The following is a 13,693-nucleotide window of genomic DNA, read 5'->3' as shown; positions in this document are numbered from 1 at the left end:
GTGTGGGGAACTGTATCGAATGCTTTTGCAAAATCCAAGTATACCACGTCCACCGCCACCCCTCATTCCATGGTTTTACTTACCTCTTCATAAAAAGAAATCAAGTTTGTCTGACAACTTCTGTCTTTCATGAATCCATGCTGTCTGTTACTTAAAATATTTTTTTCCAGCAAGAACTCGTCTATGTGGTCCTTTATTAAACTCTCCTGTATCTTCCCAACTATAGGAGTTAAACTAACGGGTCTATAGTTACTTGGTAAAGACTTTGTTCCCTTTTTAAATATGGGCACTACATTGGCCCTGCGCCAATCCAGTGGTACTATTCCAGTCATTAATGAGCCCCAAAAAATTAGATACAATGGCTTTGAAATTAAAGCTTAATTCTTTTAGTATCCGTGGGTGGATGCCATCAGGTCCAGGTGCTTTACCCACCTTTTATTCTGTCTAAATATTTCTGGACCAGATGACTTTTGAGCCATTGTGGAGTATTTGGGGCTGTGTCACTCCCACCCCTATTATGGACATGATCTCCCCCATGCTCCTTTGTATACACAAAGCTGAAGACATTATTTAATAAATTTGCCTTCTCTTTGTCCCCAGTCACCCACTCTAGATTATTTTGTAAAGGGCTTACATGCTCAGACCTGACCTTTTTACTATTAATATAATTTGAAGAATTTTTGTGGGTTTGTCCTATCTTTTGCAATCTGTCGTTCATTTTGAATTTTTGCATCCTTGATTTACTTTTTACATATTCTGTTATATTCTTTGTAACATTTAAATTACACTAGTGTTCCTTCATTTTTATATATATTTTTTTAAAAGCTCTCTAGCTTTTTTAACTTTTGGCTGTGAGCCACATAGGTTTTATTTTTAGCCTTTTAAACTTATTGCCCATGGGAATATTCTTTGCAGTGAGTTCACAAACAGCCTTTTTTGAAGAATTCCCATTTCTGTTCTGTGTTTATGGATGCCGATTTTTCCTCCCAGTCTAAGTCCTGGAGAGCAGCCCTTTATTCTTGGAAGATTTGCTCTCTTGAATTTAAGTGTTATTATCTTCCCCGTATGTGTTTTTTTGCTTGCAGCCAACATCATATGAAATCATGTTATGGTCACTGCTACCCAGGTGTTCCTTTATCTGAACATTAGTAATAAGCTCTACATGGTTTGAGATTACTAGGTCCAACAGAGCATCATTTCTAGTTGGGGCATCAATAAACTGGACCTTTAAAATTAGCTGGTTTATGTTCAACTGATGGCCTATAGCCTCATGCCGGGTTCACACTGGTCCGACAAACGCTCCGACATTAGGAGCTCATGACGTGTGAAAGTCAATGTTTCCCTATGAGAGCCGTCTTAACTGGTCCGACACAAATCAGTCCGACTTTGAAAATGCTCCCTGGACTACTTTGGTCTGACTTTGATCCTATTTCAGCCCATTGTATATTACTGAAGTCGTATCAAAGTAGGATCCTTGTCATCCAACTTTTGACATCCGACCATGTGATTACAGCAGCAGTAAAAGGAATTTTATCTCACTCAGGGATTGTTTTGATTGGTCAAAGAACAGGTGAAAGAAGAGACTATCAAAAAGTCGGATCAAAGTAGTATCCTGTTCATGAAAGTCGGATGGATGTAGGACTGATGTCGCAGAGCAAAGTAGGATCAAAGTCATACTACTGTCCTGTAGTATAGTGTGAACCCGGCCTCAAGGTGCCCCAACAGGTCATGTTTTCAGAATTTCCCTCAGATGAAATGGCTTTGGTAATTACTAAGGCAGTGAAACTGATCAAATCACCAGTGCAAAATAACGGGAAGCCTGAAAATATAACCTGTTGGGGCACCTTGAGGACTGGAGTTGAGAAACGCTGTCCTATAGAAAGGTGCCTCATTACCAAGGTGTCACAAACAGCTCATTATGGGTAAAAGCAAAGAGCTCTCAAGACCTTTGCAACCTTATTGTTGCAAAACTTGCTAAAGGCATTGGTTGTTTCAATGACAACAATAAGTAATGCACTCAACCACCATGACCTGTATGCACGGTCACCACGAAAGACTCCATTGCTGAAGAAAAAGCATGTTGAAGCTCATATAAAGTTTGCTGCACAACATTCAGCCAAGCTTGTGAAATACTGGAGAATATAGTATGGCAACTTAGATGAGACCAAAATTGAACTCTTTGGATGCCATAATACGCGTCATGTTTGGAGGTCAAATGGCACTGCACATCACCCCAAAGACACCATTGCAAATGTGAAGTTTGGAGGTGGGAACATCGTGGTGTGGGGCTATTTTTGAGCATACAGTACTGGCAAACTTCATGTCATTGAAGGAAGGATGAATGGAAAAATGTTCCAAGGCATTCTCGATAAAAATCTGCTCCCTTCTACTAGGGTGATGTAGTGAAATGTCATGGACATTTCAGCAAGACAATAATCCCAAACACAAAGCCACGGAAACTCAATTGGTTTCAAAGAAATGAAAAATACCGCTAGAATGGCCCAGCCAATCACCTGACTTGAATCCAATAGAAAATCTATGAAAAGAACTAAAGATCAGTTTGTGGAAAAGGCCCACGGAACTTTTAAGATTTGAAGACAGTGTGGAAGAATGGGCCAAAATCACACCTGAGTAATGCATGCAACGCGTTTCTCCATACAGGAGGCTGTCATTGCCAACAAAGGATTTTGTACCAAATATTAAAATTTTCAGTTGGCATGTTCAACTTTTTTTTTTTTTTTTTTTTTTCCTGTGTCATTCCATTTTATTGCACATAACTTAATTTCTGAACTGCGGTATTTTTTGGTGTCTGTATGTATGGACTGCATGGGTTGTTACTAGGGTTGTCCTGATACTAGTATCGGTACTGGGACCGATACTGAGCATTTGCGCGAGTGCTCCCAATGCTTCACCGATACACTTTTTTTTTTATTTTTTATTTTTTTCCCCAGAGAGGGGGCGGAGAGCGGAGCAGAGCAGTCCTCGGGTATGTCACTAATGGAGTAGAGCTGCTGCCGCCGTCCAGTCCCCAAAGAGAAAGCGATTACCCCCCCCCCCCCCCGCCGCCGTCTAGTTGATCAGCATAGGGAACATTACAGCTTTCATTTGAATAGCTGTGTGTTCCGCGCCTCGTCATATATAGCCCCTCCCCCTTGTCCGGGCACTTTGATAGACAGATCAATCATCCCAGGATTTGGCTTTCTCTTTGGGGACGAGGCTGCATTTGTGGGGATACATGGCTGCATTTGGGGACACATGGACACATTTTTTAAAAAAGGATCGGTATCGGCGAGTTCATGAAAAAAGTATCGGTGTTTGTACTCGGTCCTAAAAAAGTGGTATCGGGACAACCCTAGTTGTTACCGACATGGTAAAAACTTAATGTTAATAGTGCCTCTTTAGATATATTTTTTATTACACACATTTTCAGAAGTTTGGAAATCCTTCTGTAACCAATGCCATCAGCAAGTTTTGAAACTATATTCATTTATTAATTGCATTGTAGCCATTCACAAAAAGCAGAGTACTAATAAAACTAGGTGACTGACTCGCGCTTCTCTTTTGTGTCTTTGTTGCATAATGTATATTTTGTACCATAGCTCCATGAAACTGAATCTTATTTAACTAGACGTTTTATGTAATGAGGATAATCTTAATGCAGAGATTTATTTTTGACAGACAGTTTTTTTGTTTTGCATTTAGTAAAAGTGAATTTTTCGCTTTACCTTTTTGCTTTTTTTGCTTTTATCTGTTTTGGGCAAAAAAAAATATCCTGGATTTCAAATGCGCTAATGTTAGAAAACCTGGGTCTTACAAAAATCTTATTTCTGCTCTTTTTTTACATTTGAAATGTCACATGTTGCAGCTCAGCTCCCTATAGCAGATTATTTTCCAGTATTAATTTTTTTACACAAGAACATTTTTGCTTTAATTTTGAAGTAATACTTTTTAATTTCTTTTATTTTTCAGGAACAAAGAAAACCAAGCTAAGTCATTTTGGGAGAAAAATATGGAATGCATTTTACGGTTGACTGAGCACACCCAAAGAAACTTTGACAGTACTTTTAAAATCCTCAGTTAGCAGTTTGTTCATTCACTTGAACACTAACTAGCAGTTTCCAGATCGCGCTGATCTTTGTTTACATAGCTTTGTTCAGCAGGTTTTCATACTCTGGAACCGAGTTCTTCTAATCTCCTCCTATAGTTTACCATTGTATTACATTTGTCACCGAAAGGAAAAACAAACCGCCAAAATGGTTCTTGATGAGTACTTGTGGATGGTTATTGTTGGCTTTATCATAGCCTTTATCTTGGCATTTTCTGTGGGTGCCAATGATGTGGCTAATTCATTTGGAACAGCTGTGGGTTCTGGAGTGGTTACATTAAAGCAAGCTTGCATATTGGCATCAATCTTTGAGACAACTGGTTCGGTGCTGCTGGGAGCAAAGGTTGGAGAAACGATCCGAAAAGGTATCGTCGATGTGAACCTTTACAACAACTCTGTGGATTTACTGATGGCTGGGGAAGTGAGCGCGATGGTTGGTAAGTAACATGCTTGTTTTACATATAAATACAGAATTGTTAGTAGTCTGTCATATTTCTGGATGTCAAATTGCAGTAGACTAATGACATGAAACCGAGCAAATCCCCTCTAAAGTGTGTACTAACCTCAATCCAAAGCACCAGGTATGATTTATGTCTCTTCTTCTCTACTTTTTTCACAAGTCACTTCTTCAGACAGGTCATAACCCCCCCCCCCCCCCCCCCCCCCCCCAAAGCTCACAGAAGGTGATTAACAGCCTCGGCTTTGCATGTTTCCCTAGGAGACACTATAGGTCTTAATTTTGCTCACTTGCTCAAGCAGTGTAATCTATTTGTTCAGTGTGTGTTAACACTGTAGAGTCTGTAGAGAAGACAGGGCTGCAGATAAAAAGGTACAAGTTGTGTAGGAGGATTTGTTTCATCTCGTTGAGTAATATGTAATGGTTTAAAAACCACTAAAACAAAGGTAAAGAAGTGTCAACAGCTATAATGTATGAGGGAACTGACAGAATCAAGTTGAGGCTTGAATCCTCCTGTCCTATGGATTAGTTTGGTGGCTTAAACATCCTACCCCCCTTACATATACATGGTCCTATTCACTAAATGGGGCAGTGTTTATACTGCTTGCAGATTTGAGAATACAGCATATACTGTATGCCAAGCCTACAAAGACTCAAGCCATAGTGAAAAATGGTCAGTCTGCTTGATATCCATCTTTGCCTTTTTTGAAAATAAGCTGTGTTATGTATCCTAAATGTGTCCTTTGGTTAGGTTTGCAGAGAATGCAGATCTGACAAATGGGCTAGACTTGCATACCTGGAAGTGTGCAAAATCAAAAACGGTAAATCTAATGGGGGTGTGGTAGTTGCATGTTGTAATACACATTAATGTGGTTCTAAAATACAACACATTGTTTACCTTAATGCATCCCCTGCATTAATCCCTTGATGCTGAACGTATGCAAATATCACTGGACTAGGCTTTTTTTCCCCCCAGCACAGAGACTGGGGTCTCACCAAGGGCCCTGTACTGACTGTCAATGTAAAGCCCGCCCGCCCGTGTGTGTGTGTGTGTCTGTCTGTCTGTCTGTCTGTTTTTTTTTTCTCTGAATGGAAGAGGGATAAATCGTATCCTTCTCCTTGCAGAAAGGTAAAAATAGTGTGTAAAATATTGATCATGGTTTGACCTAGGTCCGTGCCAGGGTTAATATTTGGGTGAAGGTCAGGGTCGTTTTTTTTTTTTTTATCTATCCGTGTGTTTTGGTTAGAATTAACAAAAAAATAAGAAGCAAAATGCAGGCTATTTCTGGGCTGTACTACAGGTGCAACAACTTGACACACGCATATGTGGTATCGCTGTGATCGTCAGGAGCAAATATTTTATTTTGGAAAGCCCAATTTGTCCTGGAAAAAAAGCGGGGATCTGAGGAAGAGGGGATCCCCCCTCAAAATGCATCATCTGGAAGGTTCTCCAGGGTGCTGGATACAGCGGTCCTGGAGGCCTGGTTGCTCTGTCTATTGTGGACTTTGATATACTTTTATATCAAAAGGCGCGGGCCGGCCGGTAATTGAGGCCGCGGCTTTGCGGCCTTCACAGAAGGAAGCTGAGGCCTGCAGAAGGAATCTAGAAGTGGCCATCTTGTGGTGGCCGTTGGCATTACAGGTTACATTACAAGTAGCAAAAAACAGAAGTTCTAATGTGTTTTATCACTGCCATGTCCTTCCCTCTCATTAGAACCCCCAAACATAATCTATATTTTTTATTCTTACACCCTAGAGAATAAAATGGCGTTCGTTGCAATACTTTCTGTCACACTGTATTTGCGCAGCGGTCTTACAAGCGCACTTTTTGGGGGAAAAAATACACTTTTTTTAATTAAATAAGACAACAGTAAAGTTAGCACAATTTATTTTTATATTGTGAAAGATAATGTTACGCCGAGTAAATTGATACCCAACATGTCGCGCTTCAAAATTGCGTCCGCTCGTGGAATGGCGACAAACTTTTACCCTTTGAAATCTCCATAGGCGACGTTAAAAAAATTCTACAGGTTGCATGTTTTGAGTTAGAGGAGGTCTAGGGCTAGAATTATTGCTCTCGCTCTACAAATCGCGGCGATACCTCATGTGTGGTTTGAATACCGTTTACATATGCGGGCGCTACTCACGTATGCGTTTTGCTTATGTGTGCAAACTTGGCGGGACGGGGTGCGTTTTTTTGGCTCCTAGATTCCAAGCAAATTTGTCAAACCCTGAACTAAGCCTATGTAAACCCAATTCATGAAATTTTGAGCGGGGCGCATATAGCTGCAGTGTTTTTACTTATCTCTCTTCAATACCCTAGGTCCCACTGCTTTCTCCTGCTTTGTTCTTCTGTTAGTATGATGACTTCAGGCAAGTTTTCTGTCAACTGATAAAACCAGCCTAGGTTTTGTGTCAGGGTGGGTGCTATAAATTAGAAGAGAGCTGGTCTATTCACAGCACAGCTCTGCAAATCTCTGCCTATGTGTAGTGGGGGGTCTGTGGAGGAAAGGCAATCAGCTGTATTACACTGTATGGAATGAATCCACACCCACAGGTGAATCGGAAAGAGAAAATTCTTACACGATGTGCACTTTCTAAACCATATATAAAGCAAAAGACAGCAGATATACATGTAAAACATACGTAGGGAGAGGAGTTTAATCTTTGTATCATTTGAGTCTGTTCACTTCACTGGGTTTGCTGCATCATAATTTATAAATGCTTGAATGTCCATAGCATGGAAACTGATATTTAAAACCTCAACCTATAAGGTTATGTCAACAATAACCCTTCTGTATGTTGAATGCAAAATCCTGGCTAGTTAACAGTTGAGATCTTGCTACCAGGTGGCGCCTTACTGCCCATTTGGGTTTTCTAATCAGACTCTGATTGGATCCTAAACCTAAGCTATGTGGGGCCTGGAAAATTATAGTGTCCTTGGTAAACTGGATGCCGACTGTAGTATCCACTTCCCTACCGCTGGACGTCCTATGACGTTCTGGACTTTCTTGGGGGGATATCTGAATGATGCCTGCCGCTACAGACCTCATTCAGATATCATTCTGTGCACCATAAGAATGATCATAGCGGCAGTTCCACCGTTTGATTGTTTTTATAGGCAACGGAAGGGGACATTTGCTGCCTCCGGTGCTTCTCCGGGCTCTCCCGTGCCATCGGGGGCCCGGGAGCTTTCTCTATGACCGTCGGAGGCCGGGTGCAACGCTATGATGCCACGCCCAGGTTCCCAGAAGTAAACAAAGCTGTGATCGCAGCTGTCGGTATGAGATCTGTGAATTTTTTCAAAATCATGCTTTACAGCAGGGATCCTCAAACTACGGCCCTCCAGCTGTTGTAGAACTATACATCCCATGAGGCATTGTAACACACCAACATTCACAGACATGACTAGGCATGATGGGAATTGTAGTTTCTAAACAACTGGAGGGCCATAGTTTGAAGACCCATGCTTTACAGCCTGGAGGAGAGATGTGGGGTCTTATTGCCCCCGCATCTCTCCATAAAGAGGACCTGTCGCAATGGTTTCCTATTACAAGGGATGTTTACATTCCTTGTAATAGGAATAAAAGTGCTAAAAAAAAAAAAAAATGTCCGTTAGCTCGCGCTCAGAAGCGAACACAGCGGTAAGTCCCGCTCACTCCACTCCATTCTACCACACATGAGGTATCGCCGCATGCGTTAGCGCATGTGCAACAATCCTAGCAGTAGACCTCCTCTGTAACTCTAATCTGGTAACCTGTAAAGAAATTTAAAGTGTCGCCTATGAAGATTTTTAAGTACTGAAGTTTGGCGCCTTTCCATGAGTGTGCGCAATTTTAAAGCGTGACATATTGGGTATCTACTCGGCATAACATTAAAATTATACAAAAAAATTTAGCTAACTTTACTGTTTTGTTTTGCATTTTAATTTATGAAACCGCCCCCCCCCCCCCCCCCAAAAAGGGGCTTTTGAAAAATAATTGCGCAAATGCCGTGCAAGATAAAAAGTTGAAATCACTGCCACTTTATTCCCTAGGGTGTCTGCTAAATATATATATATATATATATATATATGTGTGTGTGTTCATAATTTATTTGCTAGAAAATTACAAATTTTTACATGAAGGAGTGAGGTGCCAGAATAGGCCCGGAAGTAGGTATGGAAGTGGTTAAGCTCATCACACGTTTCAGTCCTGCCTGATTAGATACAAATTGGCTAGTTTTGGTAGGTCATCATTACTGTACATAGTTTTGGTAGAGCTAAAGTTCAATGTACAGAGATTGTACATTGCTATCTGTCTACGGACACAGGCAGCGTGGCTCGGGATCAAGCCAGCAGATGTGCCACCATAGAAAGTGGCTTTTTTATGGTGAGGAAAAACAAATAGGCGCCTCCTAAGTGCAGTATTTAAAGTTTTAATATCCCAAAGGGACTCTTTCAAGATGATGGATAAAAAGAGCTCCTCAAGAGTATGGTAAGGAAGGTGGTCAGACATCAGGGTGGTTCCAGTGTGTATCCAAGAGTCCCAGGGGTAGTTCAGTCAGCAGCTCTGGAAACGTCAGTAGAGCAGCCGCCCTGACCCATATGTCCCACTCGCAGCCTGTCCCTAGGGTTGACAAATTTGCTTGGAATCTAGGAGCCAGCTAAAAAAGTTAGGAGCCAGAAAACGCACCCCGTCCCGACGAGCTTGCGCGCAGAAGCGAACACATACGTGAGCAGCGCCCGCATATGTAAACGGTGTTCAAACAACACATGTGAGGTATCGCCGCGATTGGTAGAGCGAGAGCAATAATTCTAGCCCTAGACCTCCTCTGTAACTCAAAACATGCAACCTGTAGATTTTTTTTAAACGTCGCCTATGAAGATTTTAAAGGGTAAAGGTTTGTCGGCATTCCACGAGCGGACGCAATTTGGAAGCGTGACATGTTGGGTATGAATTTACTCGGCGTAACATTATCTTTCATAATATTAAAAAAAAAAATGGGGACAACTTTACTGTTGTCTTATTTTTTAATTAAAAAAAGTGTAATTTTTTCCCAAAAAAAGTGCGTTTGTAAGACCGCTGCGCAAATACGGCGTGACAGAAAGTATTGCAACGATCGCCATTTTATTCTCTAGGGCATGGGTGCTCAACCTGTGGCTCTCCAGCTGTTGCAAAACTACAGTTCCCATAATGCCTCAGCCTTTGGGAGACATGCTTGTACCTGTCAGCGGCTTGCAATGCCTCATGGGAATTGTAGTTCCGCAACAGCTGGAGAGCCACAGGTTGAGCACCCATGCTCTAGGGTGTTAGGATAAAAAATATATATAATGTTTGGGAGTTCTAATTAGAGGGAAGAATATGGCATTGAAAAATAGTGAAAAATGACAGAATTGCTGTTTAACTTGTAATGCTTAACTTGTAATACCAACGGCCACCACCAGATGGCGCCAGCTCACATCTGGTGGTAATAACTTGTAATACCAACGGCTCACCACCAGATGGCCCACCTTCCAAGCCAAGTCGCCAGGACACTATTTCTAGTCGCCAAGGCTACCTGGCGACCGGGATTTGTCGAGCCCTGCCCTAGACTATAAAAAGCTAGGACTTCTAGCCTCTAGTTTTTAGCATGAAGAAGGAACCAAACCGTTCTGAAACGCGTTCCATTTTGATCACCTTGCTTCCGGTTTGCGGTCCACACTGGTTGCTGGTCTCCTCCTACTGACGTCCTCTCTGGGACTTGTGTTCTACGCTGATTCCGGCAGTGTGGCTGCTGCATTAACGTTTCCAGAGCTGCGTCTTCCCTCTGCTGGCCAGATTGAGACCACCTGCTGCTGTCTGAACCACCCCTGGGACTCTTGGATATACACTGGGACTACCCTGATGTCGGACCATACTCATGAAGAGCTCTTTTTATTCATCATATTGTAAGTGCTTTTAATCCCTTTTGGGTTTTAATGCTGCACTTGGAGGCACCTCCTTTTTTTTTTTTTTTTTGAAAAATGGACAATAATTTCACTCTGGATGTGCAAAGCTGGTTGAGACATCCCCAAAAAGACTTGCAGCTGTAATTGCAGCAAAAGGTGGTTCTACAAAGTATTAACTCTGGGCTGAATAGAAATGCACTTCACATTTAATTGTAAAAAAAACCAAAAAAAATGTTAAACCATTTATCGTTTTCCTTCCACTTCACAATTATGTGCTATTGTTGTGTTTTTGTGTTTCACATTGAAATCCCCAAAATACATTTACGTTTTTGGTTGTAAAATGACAAAATGTGGAAAATTTCAAAGGGTATGAATACTTTTTCAAGGCACCAAGTATGACCTGTTAAATAAAAATTTAAGAAAATTGCCCTTTTTTACAATAACTTTTAACATAATATTCAGTTGTGCTTTTTAAGGGCACAAGTTGACAAAACTCTTTTCACAAGCGTGCAATTGCTAACATTTTGAAAGACTATTTTTTATTTAACCTAAAGTTATACTGAAATCTGCATGACGTTTCCTTGATGCTGATTTACTGAAAACTCAAGTCATTTATAGCATCTGTAATCATTTTTTGATGCTTTTCTGCATTTTATTGTAAACAACCACTGACTTTAAAACAATTTAAACCTGGGTTATTTCATAATGTGTTAACTTTTTTTTTTTTAAATCCTCCACATTGAAAACTAGTGAATGGAAAATTCTGCTGGGGAAAACAAATAGTAATGTGTGGGAGTTTTGGCGGACGGTTTTCTGTAGACATGCAGCGAAGTTGTATGAGCAGTGAGCTGAAAGGCATGCCTGGAGGGATAAATGTTTAATAGTATGTCTGGGTATTCTATTATCAGAAACAAATTATTCCGTTTGTTATGACTGGTCCTTATAATGATATCCGCTAATTGTCTGTGTAATCATTGCTTCTGAACTTTAAAAATGGAGTGTTCTTAATCAGTCATTTTTTTTCAACTATTAAATCTTCTGCCCTTGTTTTAATACCCAATACAGCTCATTTCCTGTTTCTTGTCTGGTTAAGACGCCTAGGCTTATGCCATCATGCACAGCTCACTTTCTTGCTGTCCTGAGAGTTTGCCAGGAAGGGAGAGGAGATGAGTCACAAGGGGGCCAATGAAAGCTGCCGAGCTGAAGGTGTGTGTGTAAATCCAGGAAGTGAACAGGCAGCAGCTTCAGCTGCCCACAGTTAAAATGGCTGCACTTGGGCTGGCCATACACTATACAATGTTCTTCAACTTTCCTTTTTAGATTTACCAAAACCATATAATATGAGGTCACACCTAAGATCTTTCAATTTGTTTGTAATCAGGAAGGCCCTTGTACTACATAATTGAAGGTAAATCTAAAGGAAATGCAATAATAATAAAAAAAAAAAGTGTGTAGTGTATGGCTAGCCTTGGTACAGAATCACACTAATAATATGCAAAGTGGTTGGAGGGAAGCTTCATAATGGCAAATTTGTTATTACTAATAAGTGAGCAAACTGCAGTTCCTCTTTACCAACTAAGGACCGGAAGATTTGCCCCCTTAATGACCAGGCTATTTTTTTGTGATACGTCGCTTTAACTGACAATTGCGTGGTCGTGAGACACTGTACACAAAGTGTTGTGTTTTTTTTTACCACAAATGGAGCTTTCTTTTGGCGGCATTTGCAGTTTTTGTTTGTGCCATAAACAAAGCTGTCAATTTTGAGGAAAACAATATTTTCTGCTATAATGTCCCAAAAAATAAAAAGTAGAGCCAATTTCTTCATCAATTTAAAAAAAAAAAATTGCGATAATCGTATGTTTGGTTTGCGCAAAAGTTATAGCATCTACAAAATGGGCTAGGGCAGGGATATATATATATATATATATATATATATATATATATATATATATATATATATATATATATATATATATATATATATATATATATATATATATATATATATATATATATATATATATATATATATATATATTTTTTTCTAGTAATGGCAGTGATCTGCAATTTTTAGTGGGACTGCGGCGAACAGATTAGACACTTTTTTGGGACCATTGACGTCTATACAGCGATCGGAGCTGAAAATAGCCACCGATTTTACTGTATAAATGTCACTGGCAGGGAAGTGGTTAAGTGTTCTCTAGTTTCTGACTGGAAATGGAGAGATCACTGTTCCTGATCACTGGAGACAGCAGATCTCTCTACTTCCCTGACAGAACGGGGATCTGTCTGTTTACATTGACAGATCCCCGTTCTGTCTCTCTCAGGAGTGATCGTGGCTGCTGGCCACGTGCATCTGCTACAACGCCATGCGGCGGGCGGGCGCCCCCCATACCCCTGTAAAGCTGGTGATTCATGCAGGGAAGCAAACCTGCTGCAGTTAAAGTAGTTAAATGACCAACCATCATTACTATGTTTTTAAAATGGTGTTGAAACCATTTTATTTACAACAATTGCATTTTTTTTCTTTTGTTTTTCAATACATTTCTAACATTTATAATGGCTCTAGTAATTTGTGATTCTTAGATGGTGTGTTTTTTTTTATTTTTTATTGTATTGTCTTTACCTCCTGATCCAGCCAAAAAAATCAGTTTTTCACTCTTCCAGATGTATTGTTTTACCTGAATGGGACTAACCATTCAAAGCTGGCAGGGGTACTTGCATTGATCAGCTTTTATTTGCAGTTGCGTATGTACAACCCTTTTATCCCAAAAAGATTAAAGAAAAATGTAACTGATTATAGTTTTGGCTGCAGTTTTTCAATTTGTGTATTTAAATCTGCTAGTGCGTCTAACACTCCCTTCCCACCAGAATGACATGCTGTTTATATCTGCCTCCTGTACTCAATTACCCAATGTGTAGGCACCCTTATACAGGAGGCGTGTTACTGACCAGATCATCAGGTGAAAACAGAGGGGGGGGAAGCCTAAAGAAAACTAATGCAGCCACCATGTCTAATAATTGGTAAGCTGGTATATTTTTGTTTTTATACCATCTTTTAGGCTTTGCTTTAGTGGAGCAGCTGCTGTAGGATATATTGTAATTGATTGTGTAATGGATATTGCCCAGAATGGCAAAAGAAAAAGCTTCAGAGACTTGAAATGGGAGAAGTAAAGTTTGGGGCCCTAATGAAATCAGAAGATGCTGGGATTATAGGAAGAGA

The 13,693-nt window shown here is 40.3% G+C and overlaps 1 protein-coding gene across 3 annotated transcripts in view; it reads left to right on the top strand.

The window, feature by feature from the left end:
* The window catches only part of SLC20A2 (solute carrier family 20 member 2), a 174,242-nt gene that overhangs the window by 117,172 nt on the left and 43,377 nt on the right, over positions 1–13,693 (top strand). For all 3 annotated transcript variants that reach the window (XM_040324961.1, XM_040324969.1, XM_040324952.1), the window contains exon 2: positions 3,970–4,542. In XM_040324961.1, the coding sequence (XP_040180895.1) occupies positions 4,254–4,542 (289 nt within the window). In that variant the 5' untranslated portion in view covers positions 3,970–4,253. The remainder of the gene's footprint in view (positions 1–3,969; positions 4,543–13,693) is intronic.

Source organism: Rana temporaria, chromosome 1 (assembly GCF_905171775.1).
Source record: "Rana temporaria chromosome 1, aRanTem1.1, whole genome shotgun sequence".
Classification (NCBI taxonomy): Eukaryota; Metazoa; Chordata; class Amphibia; order Anura; family Ranidae; genus Rana; species Rana temporaria.
Note: the sequence above shows the minus strand (reverse complement) of the source record. Positions and strands in the feature narration are given on the sequence as shown.